The following is a 22,588-nucleotide window of genomic DNA, read 5'->3' as shown; positions in this document are numbered from 1 at the left end:
ATTGTATGTAAAAAGAGGCACTGAAAGTAGATTTAGTCCATAATCCTTGTTCTATTTCAAGGTTTTGGGAGAGATTCCAAACCAGCAGCGTATAATCAAGTGAATGGTTTTCCTGATGGAGTGGTTTCTCATTTATTGTTTTGTAATAGACTCGAAATACTACTAGGAAGTGACTTGTGATTTCGCTGCTCATGACGTTGAAATGTATTATGTAACTCACAGCTGTTTGTCCACCATATTGGAGCAGGACTCTTCATATTTTCGTGTCTTTCGCCATCTTGTGGTAGACAGAGTCAATGCACAGTTTTATATTAAAAGTCACACAGGAGCTCAAAATTATTAATGGAGATCTGATATCTTTGGTAGAGGAATTAGTCTAGAACCTCTTGAAAATTGTTTCATATGCATATTTTGAAATAAATATGACTGTATATATCCAGCAAAAAAAAACTACTTATACTTATAGAAGACCTTGGGTTATTTTTACTGCTTTAGATCTTTAATGTTTTAGAATAGTAAAAAAAAAAAAGTATGGCGCTGAGTTGCTCTTGCATACAAACTTAAGCTGAAACTTTATTGTTGGATATAACCACTTTTTAAGGTGCATTAAGTGCTAAAAGAAAAAAATACTAAATCACTTTTTAACTTTAGGGATGGTGGTGGGGGGGGGGGTTCTCAGCTGTTGGGCTTGGCCCCTTATTTTCAGTGAAAGGAACTCTTAATGTTTCAGCATACCCGGAGATTTTGGACAATTTCATGCTCCCAACTTTTAGGGAACAGTTTGGGGACGGCCCCTTCTTGTTCCAACATGTTCCAATGTAAGGTCCCTAGCACATCGTAAAAATAAAAGGGTTAGAAATTCCCATAAACACGCACCTAAACTTTGTTGAAAGCCTTGCCTTAAGATTTGAAGCTGTTATAGCTGTAAATGGTGGGCCAGCATCATATAAAACTCTATGGATTAAGAATGGGATGGCACTCACGTTCATATGTGTGCAAAGGCAGACAAGCAAATTCTTTAGTCAATATTATGTGTGTACACAAACACACACACACACACACACACACTATTTATGTTACATTCAGTAGAGATATTAAGTGCAAGTACTCTATATCTATCAAGAGGAGATATAGATAAATATAATCAATATTAGAATATCAATTTGCAAAAATATTTATTTAAATTATTAAAAGACACAGAGAAACAATCATACATGACCTATTAGACCTTTAACATTATCACTGCTGGCACTTCCATCTTTGAAAGATAGAAGAAAACTAATACCATATTTTGCTTCAGATCTGAAATAATTTTACAGTTGTTTCTGTCCATACTTTGATTTCAAGGAGACAACATGGCACTCTTTTGTTGCTCGTATCCCAATAAATTTTGAAATTTTGAAAGTGTAGTTCTCATCAAATACAAATGGGCAAATATTTTTCAAGAAACTATACAATTTCTCAGTTTCAACATAAGATTGTTTATCTTTGTAATATGTCCAATTAAATGTAGAGTTTAAATGAGTACATAATGTTTCTATTCACAATTTGTAAAGAATCCCAACAGCTTTGGACATGGGGTTATAATACTGGTCTGCTAACCTACAAATATTACACATTCATACTTTACATGTTTTTCAACTCCAGTATTTTCTCCCCTGTTTTCTGCTCTGTAGGTGGCTCAGAGGTTGGATGCATTCAATCATGATCTGGCAAGCCAACACGACCAAAGATATTCACCTCCAGATACCTTTTTTCAACCTTGGTGGCCAGGCAGCCTTTCTCCTGGGCCAGCAGAGGGCAGTGTACTGCAAAGCTGGAAAACAAAGATTAAACCCACCAAACACCTGCTCCATCAGCTGAGTGAACCAGGCTGATCAAAATCGTGGAGTCACAATGTTTCTAATACAGACACAGCAGTATGGAAGCTGTTCTCGGATGAAAGTGAGCAGGGAAGAGTTTACTTTGGAATTTTCAAGCACATATAAACACACGCGTTCAACATGGTAACAGCATGTGGCTTGCCGGGGGATTCGTGATTCCATGTTCCTGTAGCTGCTTAGATAACAAACTTTAACTCCCCTCTCATCTCAGGGATGGTAGAAAACACGGTGAAAGTAAAAATGAGTCAAAACTTCATAGGTTTTTCCTCTCCTGAAAATGGCCTCTTTTTCATTTGTACGTGATACCACTGTAAAAAGGAAAAAAAAAGTGCAAATGACGTCAACAATGACAAAACGTCTTCATCTTATCCTCAGTTTTTAACTCTACATTCCAGAATGGAAAAAAATCCTTTCTTTTTCTTCTCTGAATGCAGACTCTCGTTTGTCTATTCCCTTGCGATGTGTTTAAGAAGTGTACAGTGGATTCAGAATGCATGTTAACTTTATATCCAAGACCTTACACTGTTCACCAATTTTGGATGAGAGTGGCCATAAGACACTGAGGATTCTGAACAAAGCTGAAGATGGAAGGATGAAGAAAGGATGAATACACACTGGATTAACAATGGACAGAGGACTGAAGCTGTATTGTTTGTTTAAGAGAGAGATTTGGAGGCTTCGACCGGTCCGGTCTTGTCTGTCAGTTCGCCATTGCAAAGCCATTAAGGAACCTTCTCCAACATTGGGATCAGTTTCTGTCACAACTCTTCTACAATGTGGGGGACTCCAGTGTTTCTGATGATTTTGTTGTGCCGTCAGATGTTGTTTTATTTTTGGTTGCCTATTTTTTTTTTTCCTTTTCTTGGAGTCGCCTTAAACTGCTTTATTTTTTTTGTCTGTGATTTCTATTATGATTTTGCACACTGGACACTGCTTGTACATAATGACGACCACAACAACAAGCCAAAAGGCTGGGAGTTTATTTCTATTTTTTTGAGTTAGGATTATATTTTATAATTTATTTATGTATTTATTTATTCCTTGTTTCTATGGTTGTCATGACTCTGATAACTTATTGCATTTTTTCATTGAGTTTATCTATTTTTCTATTTGAGTTTAGATGTAGAAAAAAAAAGCAATAGTGGATGGCAGTCAGTCAAGAGCACAATCGTTAGACATTTCTACACTAGTGGTCAGGAGAGCGATGCATCTGTCTATAAACCTGAAATGTTTAGAAGACCTCAGGCTTGTTGTCCATCAAGTCCTGAAACTGTTGCCTGATCTTTGTACAAGCAACAAAAAAAAAAACAAAAAAAAAAACAATAACCCTCCAAACAAGTCTCCAAATTTGAAAGCAATAGTCTTGAGTAATAAATTAGCTTATCCTTATACTCGTGGTTTGTTTTAAGCAATTTTATTTAATTACATTTCCAGTGTATTCGATAGAGAAAAGAATAAGCAAGTGGTTGGGGACCAGAGATCAGATCAATTTCATTGGCACCTCTAGGACCACACATGTTGTCTATTTTCTCTTTGAACCAATCATGGTACATGGTGACGTCCAACTGACAATGATGTTCAGCCCGTGCAGCACAGGCAAATTTGCATGTTGTGTGTTACACAGTTCCTAGTTCCTAGCAACAGACCTCTCAGGTCAGGTCCTCCAGCAGTTTGAGACTTTTCTGCACTTGTGTTGGACAGGGTGGAGACGGGCCTTTGGGTTTTAGTGTGGTGACTGACATGTAGCTACTTCAGCTGAAAGGGGTGATAGTATGCTCTCGGGAGAAAAAACAAACAAGCAACAAAAACAACAACAAAAATACGCAAGTCACCTCGATATTGTTACCCGTTACATGTGTGAGTGAATGAGTTCAGATGTGTGAATGTATGCCTTCTGGGATTATAAAAATGAAACAAATAGAGTCAGATCAGCCAACAGTGGGGACAGTTTTGAGGGGCAGTTTTACATTTCAAATGTTCTATGCAATGATTCTTATTCGGGGACAAAAAAAGAAATAATAATAATAATGAAATTTTCAGAGAAGCGAGACATGGCTTAATAATGTCGTCACACTAGTCACGCCACAGAAAAAAAAATAGATAGTAGTTCCAACAACAACAAAAAAAATTATATAAATATATATAAAAACAGTTTAAAGGATTGACTTGTTTGTAAATAACTAATTGTAAAGAGTTGAACTGAACTTTTGTTTTTTGAGATTTTGTGGCATGTTTAAGTCCTTCATAGCAGCAGAATTCTTCACCATGCAGCCGTCAAGTTCTGTCAATTCCTTCTCACCTCAACAAAGGGATTGTGGGTAGCGGGGGTCCTGCACTTACTGCTCATGAACGAGACAGGTTGCCTCGCCAGCTGCTTAGCTGCGTGTTTTGTGCACTTGTTATGTAGAAAATGTATTGCAACGTGATTATATACACCAAACTCCACACGGCAGTACATATTCATTTACATCTCCATTCAAGTCAACTGTCAAAGACAAGTGCAAAATTAGGAGTCTTGCTCAAGGACTCTTATCGGTGTGGTGTGGTATTCCAGCCTGAAATGGGAATCAAATCTTACTTGCAACCACTTCATGGAGTGGTGGGCTTTTGATTCAAGTAATCATTATTCATGTCTGAAATAGTAAAACTACCTTGAGTGAGTAAGGGGTTCATCAATTCTGAAAGATTCATTACAGGCTATGGGAGATTTTGTGCAATATTAAACATTGGCTGACATGGTCCTAGAGGACAGGAGTACAGCAGGACAAACCCTGTGAAAAATTCATCTAAAGGGACCACCTATTCGTCATATTTTATTCAGTTGTTGCCACAGTGCTTTATAGACTTGCCACAACTACAATTTGAAAATACCACACTGGCTGGAAATAATAACAAATGAGGCGGTTTGTTGCATTTTAAAGCTTGGGTTGGGCAGCATGTCACATATTCCCTTAATCAACAAAGTTAGTGTCATGGTGACTGTGTTTTAATATATTAGTTTCTATGAATATATTTATTTTTTCAAGCATACAAATTCTAAATATCTATACCTAAACACTATTTTACTACTTATATGAATGATATCACACCTAAATTATATTAGAGAGGCATATAGAATATATCTTCTAGCTTATTAATATATGAAACAGATATATAGAAATAAAACTATGTAAAAAGAAAAAGTTTAATTACTAATTAGTACACTGCCAATTGGTTCCCACAATCCAAAAAAATAAACCAAAAAAAAAAAAACAAGGATATACAGCAAGTCTAGGTATATATTATTAGAACTCATGGCGGTAAAATAACATATGTGTTCATCATTGTACACTATTACGTTTTTTGCGTGCATGTTTTTAGTGTCGTTCACCTCAGGAAAGCACAGTCATGGTGGAATTTAAAGGGGACTTAATATGCATAGCTGTAAGGGCTTATTTACAATACTGAGAAAGCCATCTTGTTTTTGCCCTGAGCCTAACAGGATCTCTGGGGTTATTGGTGGTAGTTAGTGACAGGGAACCCACATCATTCCATGTCTAATTGTTTTACACACTGAAAAAGAAACTACCACTACTGCGCTGTGTCCCCCAGGACATTTGTTGCTCTGGCTAGCTATTAGCACACAGAAACAGAAAGACAGGTAAAGGGCTGGTTTATTCGGCTGAGTTTAATCCTGATACTGGACTATGAGGGGAATGTGGTTACAATAAATATGTATTTAAAACCTCATTGTAGTCCAGCTTCAACCTAAGAAACTGATGAAGAAAAAAGGTTATACAGATAGAATGGACTGAGAAGAAATGTAAAGCTACAAACAATCCTGTCACTCAAACATCAGGGAAAAATCTCATCTTTTTTTTTTTTTTTTTTATATATATATAAAAGAAAATAAAAAACTGAAGTAACAAGTGCATGAGCCTTCTAGCAGCAGTCCACTGATCCCCTCTCCTTTTCTCCCCAGCCCCACCAGTGGCCATTTCACTATAAATACCAGACCTGTACAACATGTAAATCTCACATGTGCACAAGTGACTTTAAGCAGAAACATGCAAAACGGTGTAAAACAACTCAATGACCTGCCAAAATTGTGTTGTGTGTATAAAGTTGAAAAAATATATATAAATCAACAAATGGTCAAAACATCAACAACAAAACATTAAAAAAACTACATTGTGTATGTGGTTGGCTCATGTGGACTGTTTGGAGAAAAAAAAAAAGAGAACAAGTTGTATTTGGAAACATTATCGGTCTGTGTAGAGTTTCTATACATGTTGTGTTTGTATAATGAGAAAAAAAAAACAAACAAAAAAAACAAACAAAAAACTTGAAAATATGAACACGGCTTCCATGTAATGTGTGGGTTGGGGCAGGAGTAAATTGAAAAGGAAATGTGTAAGTTTAAATATAAAACAGCGAAAAATAATAGCTGAGAACTACAAAGGGATTGAACTTAATAACTAAAAAAAAAGAATTGTTACATTCACTGTTGTAAGTGCAATGAGCTATTATTCATGTACCCATTGTAAACCTTGTGTATGTTTCAGTGTATACCTGTAAACAGTTGTAGTTGGCTTGGTGCATCATGTCATGTTATGTGATGAATGAAATAATGACCCTACAATTCATTTCAATCAGGAAAAAAGAATAAATAAGAGTTTAAAAAAACAAGTAGTTGTTCTTTTTCTTTTTTTAATACATGACAAATTAAAGTGATGTTGTTTGACAGGAAATGTAAATAAGTAGTAGAATAACGTATGTTGTAGAATGTAGATGAACAACTAGTTACATATTTAATTTATTTAAATTAATTTAATGTATATAAACCATTCCGAGTATTAAGGTTGAAAATAGTCAATGCTATATTAATGCACTGAAACTGCAGCAAGTCACACATTTCTGGCTAACGGTTCTTCTAAAATGGTTTAGCAGCACTGGGACCTGACTATATAAACTGACTCACAGAACAGTTTTCAAATCCAATGCAAGAAGCTTCTTGATCTGGTACATTTCCTCTCCTAATCAGGCTGTGTTATGGTAGCTTAAATAATTCATTCAAAAAATTATTTCTCAAAAGTGTACCTAAGAAAACATGCATTTAACGATTGGAATGTGTAAGCCATATTAGTAAAAAATTAAATACATTTTTTGTCCAAGATTTGTTTGCTGAATATTGCTTAAATTATTAATAGTGTTGAGGTATCAGCATTAAAGTTGCCATTTACAATATTTAATGGCAAATATCTGTGATGTTGCAGATTGCAACCAGATGAATCAGCTTCTGTGTAGGCAATCACAAACTATTATTTTGTTTTACACATTCTGTTGTAGAATAAAGGCAATGTCACAATGGACTCTGTTGAAATGAAGAGAACCCGCTCCCAGTGTCAATATGGCAGAGGCTTATTCTTAGCTAACAGACAAAATTAGAAACTACAGGTGGTACACTACTGAGAACCTGGGGCCCACATGGCTCCATAATGAATTGTCCTAATTTAGAGCAATTTTGGGTTCTCCTATGTGCTGCACATATGGGCCCAGTTTATCCCATCTTGGTCCCATCAGTGGGAAAATGCAATATAACATTGTAATGAGATAATAATGATGATAATCCACCAATATAATCTATAATGATTGTTATACACAGATACATCATGATTGAAGTATAGAACAAATTGTGCTTAAGTTCATGACCTTAAAGTGCTTATTACATAATGTCCTAGGACATGTCCCTGGAGTGGGGAGGGAAAGTGCTTAACATTGCACTTCTGTAGTTAAATTATAGAAGCAAGATCTCTATATAGTTTAGAGAAGTCTAGTAAATATGTTGAAGGACATCCTGAGTGGAAAACTTGACCTAGCCATCTGCAAACATCATGCTGACAAGAGAAAACAAGACAACAGAAATATGTATAGCATAAGATGCCAGTTTGGGACATGATGAGAGACGTGATGTAATAATGTCCGAATGGTACACATGACCATTGGTGTATGTGACAAAGGTCCTATATATACTGCAACAAATGTTTGAATAAACTAGAGATTGGAGTGAATACTTGACTCTGTGTCTTTATTCCTCTGATTTCTCCTCGGGCCTGAGAATCATTTTGGAACTCAGTCTTCGTTCCTGGTTGCACTTAGACAATTGCCACAACAATCTTAACCTGGGGACAAAAAATGCAGGTACCCAGTCACTTACACATACACACACTCTTATGCCAAGAAATCTACCACGTATGGTCTTTTTAAATAAATTATTTACTACTTAGAATTTAGGCAAAATTGATATGTGTACATTCAGCGTAAACTTTGAAAAACATGAAATAAATGGAGATGTAAAAAAGAGAATTGCCTTTTTTTTAACTGTTGAATGTGTGCCTTGTGGAATTTGCGTAAATGTGTCATGAATGATAAATGCTTTGAGCACGCATCCAGATTAGTGCATGTTATTTAACTTGTCAACATTGATCAGTGTTTCCTACCCTGGACATTAGATACATACATGTAAACTATGGTATTTTACAACCCAGGGCTTCTTGTTCAGATCATTAAATCCAAGTTGACAGCTATCCAAGTGTAAGTGATCTTAGTCTATTTTCATCTTGGTCAAGAGAGAACTCTGTTTAAACTGATAAGTCCTGTTACGTTAAGCGCTCTCGTGTCTGTTAAAGCAGGAAAAACGCGAAATACAGGAATGGTGGGAAATAACGAACTTGACAACATGGAGACAAATGTCCCTCATGTCCCTTTAAACACAACGCAATTTTCTCGGGGGGAGGGCAGGAGAGAGCATGCGCAGAAGCGACGAGAAGAGAATGACACAGAATAGGAGATACTATTGTCATTATTCTGTATTTACACTACATTTGGTCTCTCGTTTACGGTTTTCTGGCTTTTAAAATCAGCGGTGTGAGCACAGCAGAGATACAGACAGTTCCTTGTGTCTCCTTTATCATTTTTTTTGCGAGAGAAAGTGCTCAAGAGGCTGCTAGCATACCTTAAGCAGTCACCTGCCAGAGAAATCAAAGAAGCTTCCAACTAGAGTAAAATCAGTTATAAAACCCTTTTCCGAAACAATAGACGCCAACAACAAATTCAGATCTGAGATGGCTGTTAGCGGCGACGGAGAATTTAAGGTAACACTAAAATTAAGGCTTTAACGGTCAGTCTGTAAGGCTAATGTCGTACGTGAAGTTTAAATTAACGTACACATATGTGGGGTGTTATTAGGTAAACTAAAGTACGTTAAAATCAAAGACTTCCATTAATGACAGTAACGTTAAGCACTTCCTTCTTGCTAAGTTGCTAAAGCTAGGGTTAATTTTAAGAAATATTAGCTAAATTCTCTAGGTTTAAAGGAAACGAAAAACTGTTAGTCTTGTTTTAAGATTATATGTGGCGTGAGAGTATGTTCTCTGTGTCTTAAGAGTGTTATTTTTGCTAATAGCTGCTCTTATAGCCAGCTTGAAAAAGTATAAAATACAACAATCTACGGAGTCGACTCTGACTCAAAGAGCCTATTTTAAATGACTCCCTATTCCTCTCATAGTTGTCTAGGCCTTGAAATAGTGTCTGTCCGAACATAATATCCGGAATAATAGCCGCTGATGATGTATCTATCTGTGTAAATTGTATAGGAATAGCCCAAAAGCACGTACTTGAAAGTGCAGTATAAGTATAGGCAAAGTCAAGTTCAGGGAATCGATTCTTTTTAGGGTCCGACTCCCAGCTTACTCACTAGCTACAAGCGAAGTCCGTGTTGTTAGTGAAGAACAACGCTAGATTTCTTATTTGTGAGAGCATGTGACTAGCTGCATTACAGCATGTGACTAGTTGCATTCAGGTCATTTAACTGAGTTAGTTCTCGTCTGACATTGAAACAAAACATGGCCATTATGAACAGATTTAAAGTCGTAATGTGCTCTGCACGGAGAATGGGGTTGTTGAACTGCAGTGTGAGTTTGTCTGGCTTGTGTGATAAGGTCTTGACCAGTCCAGAGGACATCGCTAAACTGTACAGAGAGCAAAGTCAGTTCCCCTCCCTCAGCCGCGCTGACCTGGGGCCAGTCATCACCTCTCAGTACGGAGGAAAGTACAGCAACATCTCCACAGGTGGGACCACCAAAAGACTTGAAACCCCATTTGAAAATGATCAGAAATCTATGCTATTCAGTTTAATGTATGACGAAGTATTGACATTTCTCAAAATAATTTAAGAAATGAGTTGGTTTAGAAACTAGAGCACATTTAGAAACTTACAAACACCTACAGACATTTTTGTAAAACCAATCGACTTACTAATGCATTTTTTTTTGTGGATTGTGGAAGGAAAGTCAAGCACATGGAGGAAACCCATGCAGACACGGGGAGACCCCTGCTACTCACAACTTATTGCTCTTTTAAGTGGTTCTTTAACCACTATATTTGTATTTATTTATTTTATTTATATTTTTTTGCTTTATCTACTTGATAAACTGGCTCTTATGTTACAGAACCCTGTTTAATATTATATATTATTAACTATAAAGTTTGTTTAAATATTAAATTAGTCTCAAATATTGTTTTGTATTGTCAGCTATCATGATTTCATCAACTATCATAATGCATTTATAGAAATGCATAAAGCATTTCTATTTCTTATGGGCTCTGATGTGTGTGTTTTTTTTATTTTTTTTATTCTTATTATTTTTAGAGTGGACTCAGTGCGATTTGGAAAGGAATGAGAATGTAAAATTCTGCCGGCAGTACATTGTATTTCATGATGACAAATCAATAGTCTACTCTGGACCCTCTGGGAATTGCACAGAAATCAAAGGAGAGTACGTGCCTCAATTTGTTTTTCCCAACTTTTCTGTTTTAAAGATGTGTGTGCAGAATTTGTCAGTTTTCTAAAACATACCATTTCAGATGAAGTCATTTTGTCCACAAACAGACCACTGGAAGTAGCTGCAATCTGGACATTTACACTTTCAGCTCTGTTTTAGAACTAATGTACCAGATTCAGCTATTAAAAAAATTAATTCAAACAATGAAAAAGAGCAGCTGCAATGATAGAAGTTGTCCAATTTGTAAATAGTAATCTGAATGAAACCAGGTAATGATAGAATGGATATAGTCCAATGTATGTATTTTAAGGGACACTAAGATAATCATATGTCAGCTATAGTGCAGTTAAATATCAGAAGATCAGAACTGATTTATTTATTGATTGATTGACTGATTGTGAAACACCACAGTACCTTGCCTTGGCTTAAGCAGGGTTCCACAACAAGAAATAGAATTATCCTGAGATTTTAAAAAGGGATGTTTTAATTCAGTTTATTTTTGTCTGTTTGTTGTTAATCCATATTTTTAAACTGGGAATATAGATAAAATAAAAGGAAAAGTGCACATCTCTGAAAATTCTTGTAAATGTCATCACTTTTATACTTTCTAAAACAGCAGTCACAAGAAAACAGCTGAATCCCCAGTAGAGGTCTCACTTTCCAAACTCAGTGATTCAGACAAAGCAAGCGTCATCTTTATTAGCTCTGATACTACTTATTTATTTTTTGTCTGTTTTCTGACAATTAGTTTAATAGATTTGGATGAGAGAAATATATTTTTAATTGTACTGAATGTAATATTTACACATTATAAAGTGTGTTGTAGTCCTACATGCCTCCTAGATTTTTATTTTATTCATTATGATGTTTTTGTTCAGACAGTAGTTTAGCTCATGTTGTTGTAAGGAAACAGGAGAACTATTAGTTTAACAGATAAAGTAGATATACTTATCACTGCTCTGCTGTTTTCAGGTTGCTGAGCAAGGACTCTCCCTCTGGAGACATGAAGGCTGTTGTAAGGGCATGCACCATCAAAGGAGAGGAGAAACAGTTTCTCGAGGTGAGTCATCATGATGATGGATTCTTTCATGCTGATGATTGGATTTATATAATGATAGATTTTATTTCTGTAGTCTACACTTTTTAAACCTGTCACTATAAATTCATAAGTATTTCTGCAGTCTTTCTTCTAAATAGCAGTTGAAAATGTTTGCACTGTATGGTTGCTGTCCTTCGTGTTCTTGTTCTTTGTACTTTCTTTTCACTGCTTTGTGTCTTCCCTTCCCACACTGTGGTTGATTGCAGATCTGGCATAAGAACAGTAAGATAAAAAGCCTCAACCTCACTGCACTGAAGAAGCATGGAAAGGTGTATGAAGATGGTAATTGCTTTGGAGTTTGGTCAAAAGATGAGTCTGTTGTATGTATATAGGACAGGACTGTCTCTGTGCTCTTTCTTAATCTTCAGATCTGAGGCTGGACAATAATTGAATATCAATATATATCACAATATAAAATGTGCGGCACGGTGGCCCAGCAGGTAGTGTCGCAGTCACACAGCTCCAGGGACCTGGAGGTTGTGTGTTCAATTCCCGCTTCGGGTGACTGTGAGGAGTTGGTGTGTTCTACCCGTGTCCGCGTGGGTTTCTTCCGGGTGCTCCGGTTTCCTCCCACAGTCCAAAAACACACGTTGGTAGGTGGATTGGAGACTCACAAGTGTCCGTAGGTGTGTGTGTGAGTGAATGTGTGTGTGTGTGTGTCTGTGTTGCCTTGTGAAGGACTGGCGCTCCCTCCAGGGTGTATTCCTGCCTTGCGCCTAATGACTCCAGTTGGCTCTGGACCCACCGCCACCCTGAATTGGATAAGTGGTTAGAGATAATGAATGAATGAATATAAAATGTTTCAATAACAATTATGTGATTTGTTTAAACACATTCAGTATTTCATTATACATTATTTACAGCATCTGTCACTGACTGATGTTCATTACAGGGCCCTGCCTAGTTCACTGCCCTCAGTTTTAAAGATTAAAAACGAGTTAAAAATATTAATATTGACAAGGCCAAGATGTTTATGTTTGATAGTGATGTCATCTTTGTTTGTTCCAGGCAATGGTTTTTATGTTGTTTATATTTATATCAGAATTATATCGTATCAACAGAAATTTAGAAATATATTGTGATATAAATTTTGGCCGTATCGTCCAGCCCTATTCAAATGATTGAAACCCCTGTTCTTCTTAATGATGCAATTAAAAAAAGCCTCTAGGCTCAAACATTTTGTATAGTTTTTATTTTATTATTCCCTAAGGATGTAAATGGAAGATATTAAATGTTTCATTATTTTTCACAGGCACTTTTCCTCCACTAAGTTAAATTATCTGACTACGCCATACTACTCCATGATTATTCATAATTTTTATACATGTTGAGATCCAGCATATTTATTTGTTTTAAATCTTTTGTTACTCATTGTTTCTAGATCAGTTTGGATGCTTGGTTTGGTCTCATTCTGAAACTCACCTCCTGTATGTGGCGGAGAAGAAGCGCCCCAAAGCAGAGTCTTACTTTGAGGTTTTTTGCTTTGCAGTTAAATTGATTAGCTACTTTATGGAAAATAAGGTTTTTGATTATGATTATTTTTCCTGTTTACACTATTTCTGCTTTTTTATGCTCCTTAACAGTCAGGGTCTGAACCAAGTTTGCTTGTTGAGGAAGAGGATGCTATGAAAACTGAGAAGAAGGAAGATACTGTTAAGGTAAAAACAAACAGAAGACTACACTTACAAATTCAGTTTTCATCTATATTTTAAGTTTTGGTAGCATTAAAAACTGTAATGATATACTGAAAAAATAATTAATAAGATAATGGAAAAATAAAATATTGAATAATTTTAGCTGTAGATGGATTTTTCTTGTTATCTGTATCTTTATGAGAATTACCTAATGAATGATTTATGCATGTGTGTGATTTTTCTCTCAGGGCGACCAGTTTGTATACTATGAGGACTGGGGAGAGGCATTGGTCAGTAAGAACACACCTGTACTTTGTGTTTTGGACATTGAAGGTAACAATGTGTCTGTGCTGGAGGGTATACCAGACAGCATCTCCCCAGGACAGGTGCGTGTGAGAAATCTTAATGCCTTTCAGTGAAGAGCACAATGATTATTGAGCACTGTATCAATGCAGTTATATGATCATTACAGGCATTCTGGGCACCTAATGATACTGGTGTGGTGTTTGTGGGGTGGTGGCATGAGCCATTCAGACTGGGCCTTAAATACTGCCCCAATAGAAGGTGGGTGTGGGCTTTTATGTTTGTTTTTGACTTGTATTTGAACTGTAATACCCTATGTAAGTTATTGATGATGTTTTTTGACAGGTCTTCTCTGTTTTATGTGGACCTTACTGGTGGTAAATGTGGTAGGTTATCTTTTCCATTGTATTGTAAATGAAACTATCTGTTCTTTGATATTTCACATTTACTCTCTTTGATGTGTATAGCTGCATATAAACTTCTTAATCTCTTCTTTTATCCTCTTTCAGAGCAGTTGTCTTCTGACTCTGCTGCAGTCTGCTCTCCTCGTCTGAGCCCAGATCTCTGCCGCATTGTCTATCTAGAGTGTGCTGTGTTTGGCCCACATCAACAATGCAGCAAGCTGTGCATGGTGTGTCTGTGTTTGTAGTTTTGTGTTTATATCTGGAGATACTTGGATTATTCTGTCTGATTGTATTGTTTTTTTTTTCAGTATGACTGGTATACGAAGAAGACATCAGTTATAGTTGATGTAGTCAAGAGAGCCAGTGAAGGTACTGCTTGTGTTTTAGCCTAACTTGAATGATGTCTGTTGCAGAGGACTAAACTCCCTGTCTTGTTACATAAACACAGAAGTGAAATAGGTTAAAACATCTTGACTGCTTTTCATAGACTTTTTAAAATGTGTGTGTGTGTGTGTGCAGATGGCTTTACTGGAATCTACAGCTCCATGCTGTCTCCTCAGTGCTGGTCAGCTGACAGCCAGCGAGTCCTTGTATCCTCTACTCAACGGAGCCGCAAGGTATTTCATGGCAACCGTTTCCTAGGAGACACTCACCATAGGAACCTTTGCCATTGTGATGGACATCATAGCTACTGTCTGCATGCTGATGAAAGCTTAGCAGATTAGGCTTTTTTAGAAATGCAAAAGAGTTTTTCCCAAGGTTTAAATTTGCCTGCTCATTTTTAAACAGCACAAAGAAGTACATTTGGCAGTTTATTGAGACATTAATGGACTAATTTACATTTTCGGTGGTAGTAAAACTGGCTGTAAGCTTCTGTTTGTTCTGTGTGTGTCTGTTTTCTAGGATCTTCTTGTAGTTGATACTTCCACAGGCCATGTGACATCTCTCACTTCTAGTGCGTTCCCCACTCTTTCTCTTATTGTCATATTCTTCCTGTGTTTTGTCAGTTATATACAGGTTATCATTTTTTTTTTTTAAGCATCTGACAGGGGGAGTTGGTGTCTATTGACCATTCATAGAGACTTGATGGTGGTCAGTTGTTCTTCTCCGAACTGCCCACCAACCCTGGTAAGATCAAATCTGACAGTGCAACTGGATATATACTGTACGTTTTAGAAATTTAAAACAACATGAAGTCTGTACCAGTGAAGTGAAGAATTCAGTTACAGATTCATTATTCAAATGTTAAACAAATTTATTTTTTTATTTATTTATTTGGGAAAAAAGAAAAACAACACAAATGGAAATGTATAGTTTGTTCTGACAGTTATTATATATTATATATTTGGTATAAAATGAAAATGACAAGTTTGCATGTTGCAAGCCTGTTTTGGTTTGGGGAAGAAAAAAAGAGCGAGAATAGAAAACAAAAACAAAAATTGTGTTTGCAGAGGGTGGGTTTCCTGCCAGCAAGTGGTTCAGAGAAGGAGGTCTCATGGGTTACCCTGGAGGAAGCTCAAATACAGCCTGAAATTGATTGGCAGATTCTCACTTTCACTCCACCCACTGAGGAGGAGAACAGCCAGTACCGTGAGTTTAGATTCTTCTTCATCAAAAAAGAACATACCTTGTATATATGTACCTTTTGAAAATAAGTACACATCATGTATACTTAAATGTACATTTGGTGCTTATTTGCTGAATATAACATGTTGAAAAAATATAAAATGCTTTGTAAAATGTCTTTGCAAAAGCTATTGCACATTAAATATGTTTCCTTTTTATAAATATGTAAATCTCAGATGAGCAAAGTTCAGTTGACCAAAGGTAAAAATGGGAAATGAAGAATATGGTTTTGGTACACATGGGCATTGCCAAAGATCAGAAGATGTTTTAAATGGTTAGGGACATTATATTTCGATTAAGATTACAGGGAAGCAAGAAAAAAAAATAATAATAAAAATAAATAAATTTAAAAAAATAATATATATATATATAATATTATTGCATTGAAAGTACAGTGAAAGCAAGGATAATGAAGTACAAAAACCTGTAAACCTAAAACATAAATTAATTTATTCATTTACAAATAATTACATTAAAAAAATCTGGAATACCATACATTTTGTGATTTTTGCTAAATGAAACAATTGTCTTCCTTCAGATAATGCAAATGCTGCATCTCTTTTCTAAGAGGCTTCTTTGCTTGTGTAATTCATTTTCTGTCTTCCTATACTGCATTAGCTGGTCTGAACTTTGATGCCATATTGCTGAAACCAAAAGAAGTGAAAGAAGGGACAAAATTACCACTCCTCGTCGTTCCACATGGTCTGTTCTGAATTTTTCTGTAATCTGAAACATTAATATTTTTATATTACATATTTTCTTAACTTACATTCTGACATTTCTAACTGTCAGCCTGTTTATTGTCTCTCAGGTGGACCTCATTCTGTAATAGTGGCCGAGTGGATGTTGTCCCAAGCTGTTCTCTGCAAGATGGGTTTTGGTGTCTTACAGGGTGAGTAATATTTATTGTGAAACGTAGAAAGGTGCAGTAATAATACTGTTACTGTTAATTCATTGTCTATAACCACTTATCCAGTTCAGTGTCGTGGTGGGTCCAGAGCCTACCCGGAATCATTGTGCGCAAGGCAGGAACACACCCTGGAGGGGGCATCATTCCTTCACAGGGTGACACACACACACACATTCACACCTATGCACACTTGTGAGTCTCCAATCCACCTACCAGCGTGTGTTTTTGGACTGTGGGAGGAAACCAGAGCGCCCGGAGGAAACCCACATGGACATGACACCAAACACATCCTGTACCACCAGATACTTCTGCTGTAGGAAAACTAGATGCTCTGCATTGAAAGCAAAAAATTCATTTAATATTTATTGAGTCAAAAATCATAAGTGAACAAAAGTGAAAACTGGACACAAGATAAGGCCTTTACATTAACATCCCTCATAGATTGTATGCAAGTTTCACAACTTTAGACTAGCTAGATAAAACATAACATAACTGCAGTGAATAAAGTTAGAAAAAATGATATGCGGCCAGTGGGGGAAAAAAACCAAAACAAAACAGAATTTAGCTTTCATGCATAGTTTTATTTTCATTTGGCTAGCCAGTAAAAGCAGTGCCCTTACATGAGCCAACTTTATAGACTGTTCGAGTTAGATAGCTGTGAAAATGATGGTTTCAGAATACTTGCCCTTGCAAAAAAATTATGTAATCTTAACACTTGGTATTACACCAGGTTTTATTTTTTACTTCATAGCAACAAAACAGATCACAGAACAATTTTAGTTCTTTAACTGAGCATTCTAGCCTCTTGAAACACATAAATCAATTTTTATCCAGATCAAGTAGAGGAAGAAATTTAAGGAATTCTGTTGGCTAGTGAAACAAAAAAACAGAACTGAACCCATTTTATGCGTTTAGATATAACTTTGCAGTAAATATTTTAATGTTTAAATTACTGTTCATAAATTGACAGGAAACATTTGTGGCTATTTGAGTCATGGTGAGATCAGTCACTGGTAACTCAGTGATTGATGGGATAAGTCTTAAGATAAGTGGCTAAGCTCGGATCATTGTCTCTTTAGCATTTAGCAATGGTAGGTTTCGCTGATTGATTCTCTCTCTCTCTCTAGTGAGCTGTAAGACTTTACTGGAGTTATTATATTTTAGTTATATATGTGTAAATCTGAATAATTTTCAAATTCTTTATGCCAATGCACTTTATGCAAATGTGCTAAATAAATAAAAAAGCTTCAAAAATGCAGTCACAATATACATGATATAATAACAATATATGAATAAATATGAATAAAATTATTTTTAGGTTTGTCAGCCTCATTTTTCTTAGATAAGCTTCATGTTAAAAATGTTTAATATTTGGGATTTTGAGTCTAATTAATTGTTAAGGGGTACTTATTTTCCAAATTTCAGTTAAAAATGTTAAACCTACCTTGACAATGGGCAAAAGAGGAACAGTGGCTTTAAAATATCTGTCAGACTAAACCAGATCTTTGAACTATTAGTTTCATCAGATTTATTTTTATGACAATTTCCACATGACAGTGTGGAAACCACATGATTTACCACAGGTGTAATTAGTCCTCAGCTATAGAAGACGGTGGCAGTGGATAATATTTAACTTATGCTCCCTTTACAGAAGATAAGGCCATTTTAGTCCATTCTTGGTTCTTTGTTTTAGACATTATACCATGATATTGCCCTCCCATTGTTGTCGCCCCTCTTTGTATGGGTTTTCACAGCCCTCCCGCTTGTACCTAATCTGTGTTTCCTTCTGCTTTAGAGGGAAACCTTAATTTAAACCTTTTTCTTTTCCTCCCAGTTCCCACAGGAACTGTGATAGACTTCATTCAGTTTCACCCTCAAAAGATGAGTGGGACTAAATTATGTCAGGCTCATGTTGATTCAGATTCAAAACTTGGTTCACTGGTTTGAATCAGGCTTGAACAGCAAATATCTGTCTGTATTCATGGTGAGACCGAACTATGCGATTCATAAATAGTTCTGTATTATACAGATAATAGGTATTCAAGGTCTGTTACCTATGGGCTTTAGTTCATTATGAGCAACACAGTCAAACCTATTTAGATTCACTGAATATGGCCTGAATAATGTTAATTTCTGGTTCTAATGCTTTTTGTTAAATGCTATTCTACAGTGTGATGTATTTTACCTGTGTTGTTGTCAGTCAATTACAGAGGGTCCCTTGGCTTTGGTCAGGACAGTATCCTTTCCCTGCCTGGAAATGTTGGCACTCAAGATGTGAAAGATGTACAGGTGAAGCAAAATCCATAATGCTAAGAATTGTTCATATAATGACAAGCATCGACTAAAACCAACAGACTGTAATACTTGATTGTATTGTACTACTGTGTGAAATGTCCAGTAAATGGTCGTAATTCTGTTGTTTTCTTGTTAATAATGTTGTTATAAAGAAACATATTTTTTGTATTAATTTCCCAAAGTATTGTTTTATTAATTTATATTCCAGTTTGCGGTGGAGAGCGTTCTGAAGCAAGGGGACTTCAACCGAGAGAAAGTTGCAGTCGCAGGGGGCTCCCATGGTGGTTTCTTGGCCTGTCATCTAATTGGCCAGTACCCAGATTTCTACAAGGCGTGTGTTTCTCGGAATCCTGTCATCAACCTGGCAACCATGATTGGCAGCACTGACATTCCTGACTGGTAATAGGAGGGGGAAAAAAGCCTTTTTTTTTGCCTGCTTCTCTTTTTGCATCATTTTGATAGTACATTCAACTACAGCCTAACTTATTCCCTCTTAATGTCACTGTACAGTCTGTGAAACATGTTGTTGCCAAAACACTTTGGCAGGGCCAGACAGTATGGTTTCTATTTTAATGATATGAAAGGTTTTTTTTAACTACTGAAAGTGAAATGAATTCTGCATGCACTGGGGCTTTTTATTCGCATTCACAACATAACGGTACCAGATGAATGAATTAAGGAATTTAGTTGCTTATGTGCATCCATTGCAGAGACAAGGGCACACACTTTTTGTATTATAAATTCCATACCCAAGGACTGCTGATAGAATGGGACACTCTGGAGCATGCCAAATGCCATGAATCATATGGAGAAATATTAAGCCTTTCACCCTTTGATCCGTGAAACAGTGGTGTTGTGTTCTCTGGAGTAATGAAGCCCTTATGGGATAAGTTGGTGTGGCCTCTGTGATCTAGGATCAGTATATTGCCTTACTAATACTGCAGCTAAATACAGATGACCACAATTCCCAGAACAGTATAAGCTTTGGCTTTTTTTTTTAAACACACATTCAAAAGAAAATTTTGATTGTGCACATTTCTAGTTACAACGTGCAATCACCCTTAAAGCTTTGGCACTCTGAAATCATAGTTCTTGGGATGTTACTTTTGACACAGCAGAATCCAAGCCTATGCAGTCATGTTTTGTTTCATATCTGTAAACCATTTTGCTCTAAAATAAATGCACATAATAAATGTTGAATTGAAAGAGCACGTAATGTGAAAGCTATACCAGTGCTTTTCTTTAGAAAAGGAAATCATATGAGGTTTAGTTAGTGTGGTGTCACTGTCCTGTCTGTTATGCAAAAAAATATTTTCATTTCTTCTTCTTTTTTGTGGTTTCCATCTTTGTCCCTGGGCAGGTGTATGGTGGAAGGTGGATTTGATTATAACACTAATGTCCTGCTGAGCAATGCCATGCTGGAGCGAATGTTAAAACAGTCACCCATCAGTTACGTCTCAGAGGTGGGTTTGTGTGTTTTGTTCCAGGCATTCGACACTTTCTTTGTTTTCTAGCCAGCTGGATTTAAATTCACTTCACTTTTGATTATTTGGAGTTCTCATTTTTGTGTGCCTTTCTTTAGGTGAAGACACCTGTGCTGCTTATGTTGGGAGAGAATGACAGGCGTGTGCCTCATCAGCAGGGCATCGAATACTACAGAGCTTTAAAGGCCTTACAAGTGCCCATCAGGTAAGATTTTTTTTTTTTAGATTTTTTATAGATTAATTATTAAAGTTATTAGAATAATAATAATAATCCTTCTATTCCATGTATTTATTGATTAACTTGTTTATCCATAGGTTGTTGTGCTACCCAGATAATAACCACTCTTTGTCCAAAGTCGATGCAGAATCGGATGGATTTATGAACATTGCTCTGTGGATCATCCAGCACCTCGCTCTATGATCACCAGAGTTGGGTAAAATCAGACTGAAATGGGATTATTATTTAAATTTTAAGTACAAAGGAAATGCACTCTTTAAGACTTCACATACAAAAATAGATAAAGGTTCATATGTAAAAACAAAGTGAATTATTAAAGGTCTACATACCAACTACTAAAGAATGAAGATCATCCAGATGGGGGCTTTCATAATTAAGAAGTAATATAATCAGTGCTTTACATACAACACTGATTATTGATCATCCTTCAGTATATTGCTGTGAAAAGCTTTTTGTCAAAGATTGAAGAACAAATTTAGATGTGGTACGTCACGCTTTGGTTTTACTAATGAAAGGTTTGGTTTTAAATGACTGGGAAAACAAGCTAGTCCTACCCAAAGTCCTGAATCTCTTATTAAAACCAAAGGTACTCATGCTAACTAGCTGTTGCAACGTAGCAGAACACACAAAGCTTCAGAAGGAACACTGGTGAACACTGCTACTCCTGTAAGCACACTGATCTGTCGTAACATTAAAATAACCTCCTTGTTTCTACATTGTCCATTTTATCAAATCCACTGCCCATACAGTAGCACTTTGTAGACTTACAATTACAGACTATAGTCCATCTGTTGGTCTTCATATATTGCTAACCCTTTTTAAGCTGTCATTCCATGGTCAGGAGTCCTATGGGACCACCACAGAGCAGGTATTACTTGGGTGGTGCATCAGCACTGCATTGGTAATGATATGGTGTTTGTGATATGTATGCAGTTTAGTGTGTTGTGCAGATACAAGCGGATCAGAAAGAGTAGTGCTGCTAAAGTTTTTAAACATGTGTGTCAGTGCTGGAATGAGAAAACCCCACCAACCAAAAATATACGCAGTCAGCATGTCCTATGACCACTGACAGTCATATTAGAACTACTACTACATAGTAGAACTGAATTGTAGGTGGAGCTGATCAAATGGGCAAAGTGAAAAAATAAGGACATCATTATAAAGTTTTGGCCAAACGTGGTTGCTGTAATGGTAGTCTCTCTTTAATTTGTGACTATGCAAAATACTTGTCTCTCTTTGGGTTCTTCCAAGTCCTCTGTTCAGCTGCTTTCACAAATCTTGGGTTGACAATTTATTTTGGGTTGCCATATTAATTACTTGACTAGCTCCCTAAAATATTTACCTCAAAAACTTCTTTATCTCTATGAAAGAAAGCAAAACAAAATCAAAAATCAGTCTGTCCTCTGCTCTGCTACAAAAGTTAATGATACCATGTGAAGCACTTGGATCTGTTTGCTGATTTTATTTCTGGTGATGTTTCTTACAAAATAAAAATGTTTATACAATTTCAGATTCCCTGTTGTTTTTCTTATTGACCTACATTCTCTCTCTTTTTTTTTTTGTTCTCGCAGGCAGCGTTTCATTGATCTGTTTATTTATATAAGATAAAGAAGCTTGACAGGCAGTGAATTAATTGTGTTTAGTTGCAGCTTTGCTTTTGTTACTAAACTGTCTTGGCACCTGTACCACAGAAGGGATGATCTCCAGAGAACATCTACTTTTTCCAAATGCATGTTTATGCTGCTGTTCAGAAATGCCATGAGGCAGGTTGTTGGAATTAATTTTAACAGGTCTAACACAGTATTGGCCCCGTGACTGCCTCCATGTAAATTGGCCAACTTTCACTTAATTTGTAGGGTGTATTAAAAGGGAAGTAATATCATTGTTACA

The 22,588-nt window shown here is 36.3% G+C and overlaps 2 protein-coding genes across 5 annotated transcripts in view; both read left to right on the top strand.

Annotated features, from left to right (window-relative positions):
• Positions 1-6,532, top strand: part of bsna (bassoon presynaptic cytomatrix protein a) — a 146,350-nt gene extending 139,818 nt beyond the window's left edge. For all 4 annotated transcript variants that reach the window (XR_010795312.1, XR_010795311.1, XR_010795313.1 and 1 more), the window contains one exon: positions 1,677-6,532. The gene's annotated coding sequence lies outside the window, so the exon portion shown is untranslated. The remainder of the gene's footprint in view (positions 1-1,676) is intronic.
• A 2,121-nt stretch (positions 6,533-8,653) lies between these two features.
• LOC136665763 (acylamino-acid-releasing enzyme-like) lies at positions 8,654-22,180 on the top strand. The gene is made up of 23 exons (XM_066643500.1): positions 8,654-9,016; positions 9,863-9,992; positions 10,573-10,699; positions 11,678-11,765; positions 12,011-12,086; positions 13,186-13,277; positions 13,388-13,462; positions 13,687-13,824; positions 13,911-14,002; positions 14,087-14,127; positions 14,251-14,372; positions 14,454-14,514; positions 14,665-14,762; positions 15,049-15,100; positions 15,185-15,273; positions 15,597-15,735; positions 16,390-16,473; positions 16,583-16,663; positions 18,882-18,970; positions 19,185-19,375; positions 20,337-20,439; positions 20,559-20,665; positions 20,776-22,180. Exons 1-23 carry the CDS (start codon positions 8,987-8,989, stop codon positions 20,879-20,881), a joined length of 2,211 nt encoding a protein of 736 aa, XP_066499597.1. The 5' UTR covers positions 8,654-8,986; the 3' UTR covers positions 20,882-22,180.
• Positions 22,181-22,588: the final 408 nt, after the last annotated feature.

This window comes from Hoplias malabaricus, chromosome 14 (assembly GCF_029633855.1).
Source record: "Hoplias malabaricus isolate fHopMal1 chromosome 14, fHopMal1.hap1, whole genome shotgun sequence".
Classification (NCBI taxonomy): domain Eukaryota; kingdom Metazoa; phylum Chordata; class Actinopteri; order Characiformes; family Erythrinidae; genus Hoplias; species Hoplias malabaricus.
The sequence above is the reverse complement of the archived record's forward strand: the minus strand, read 5'-3'. Positions and strand labels throughout refer to the sequence as shown.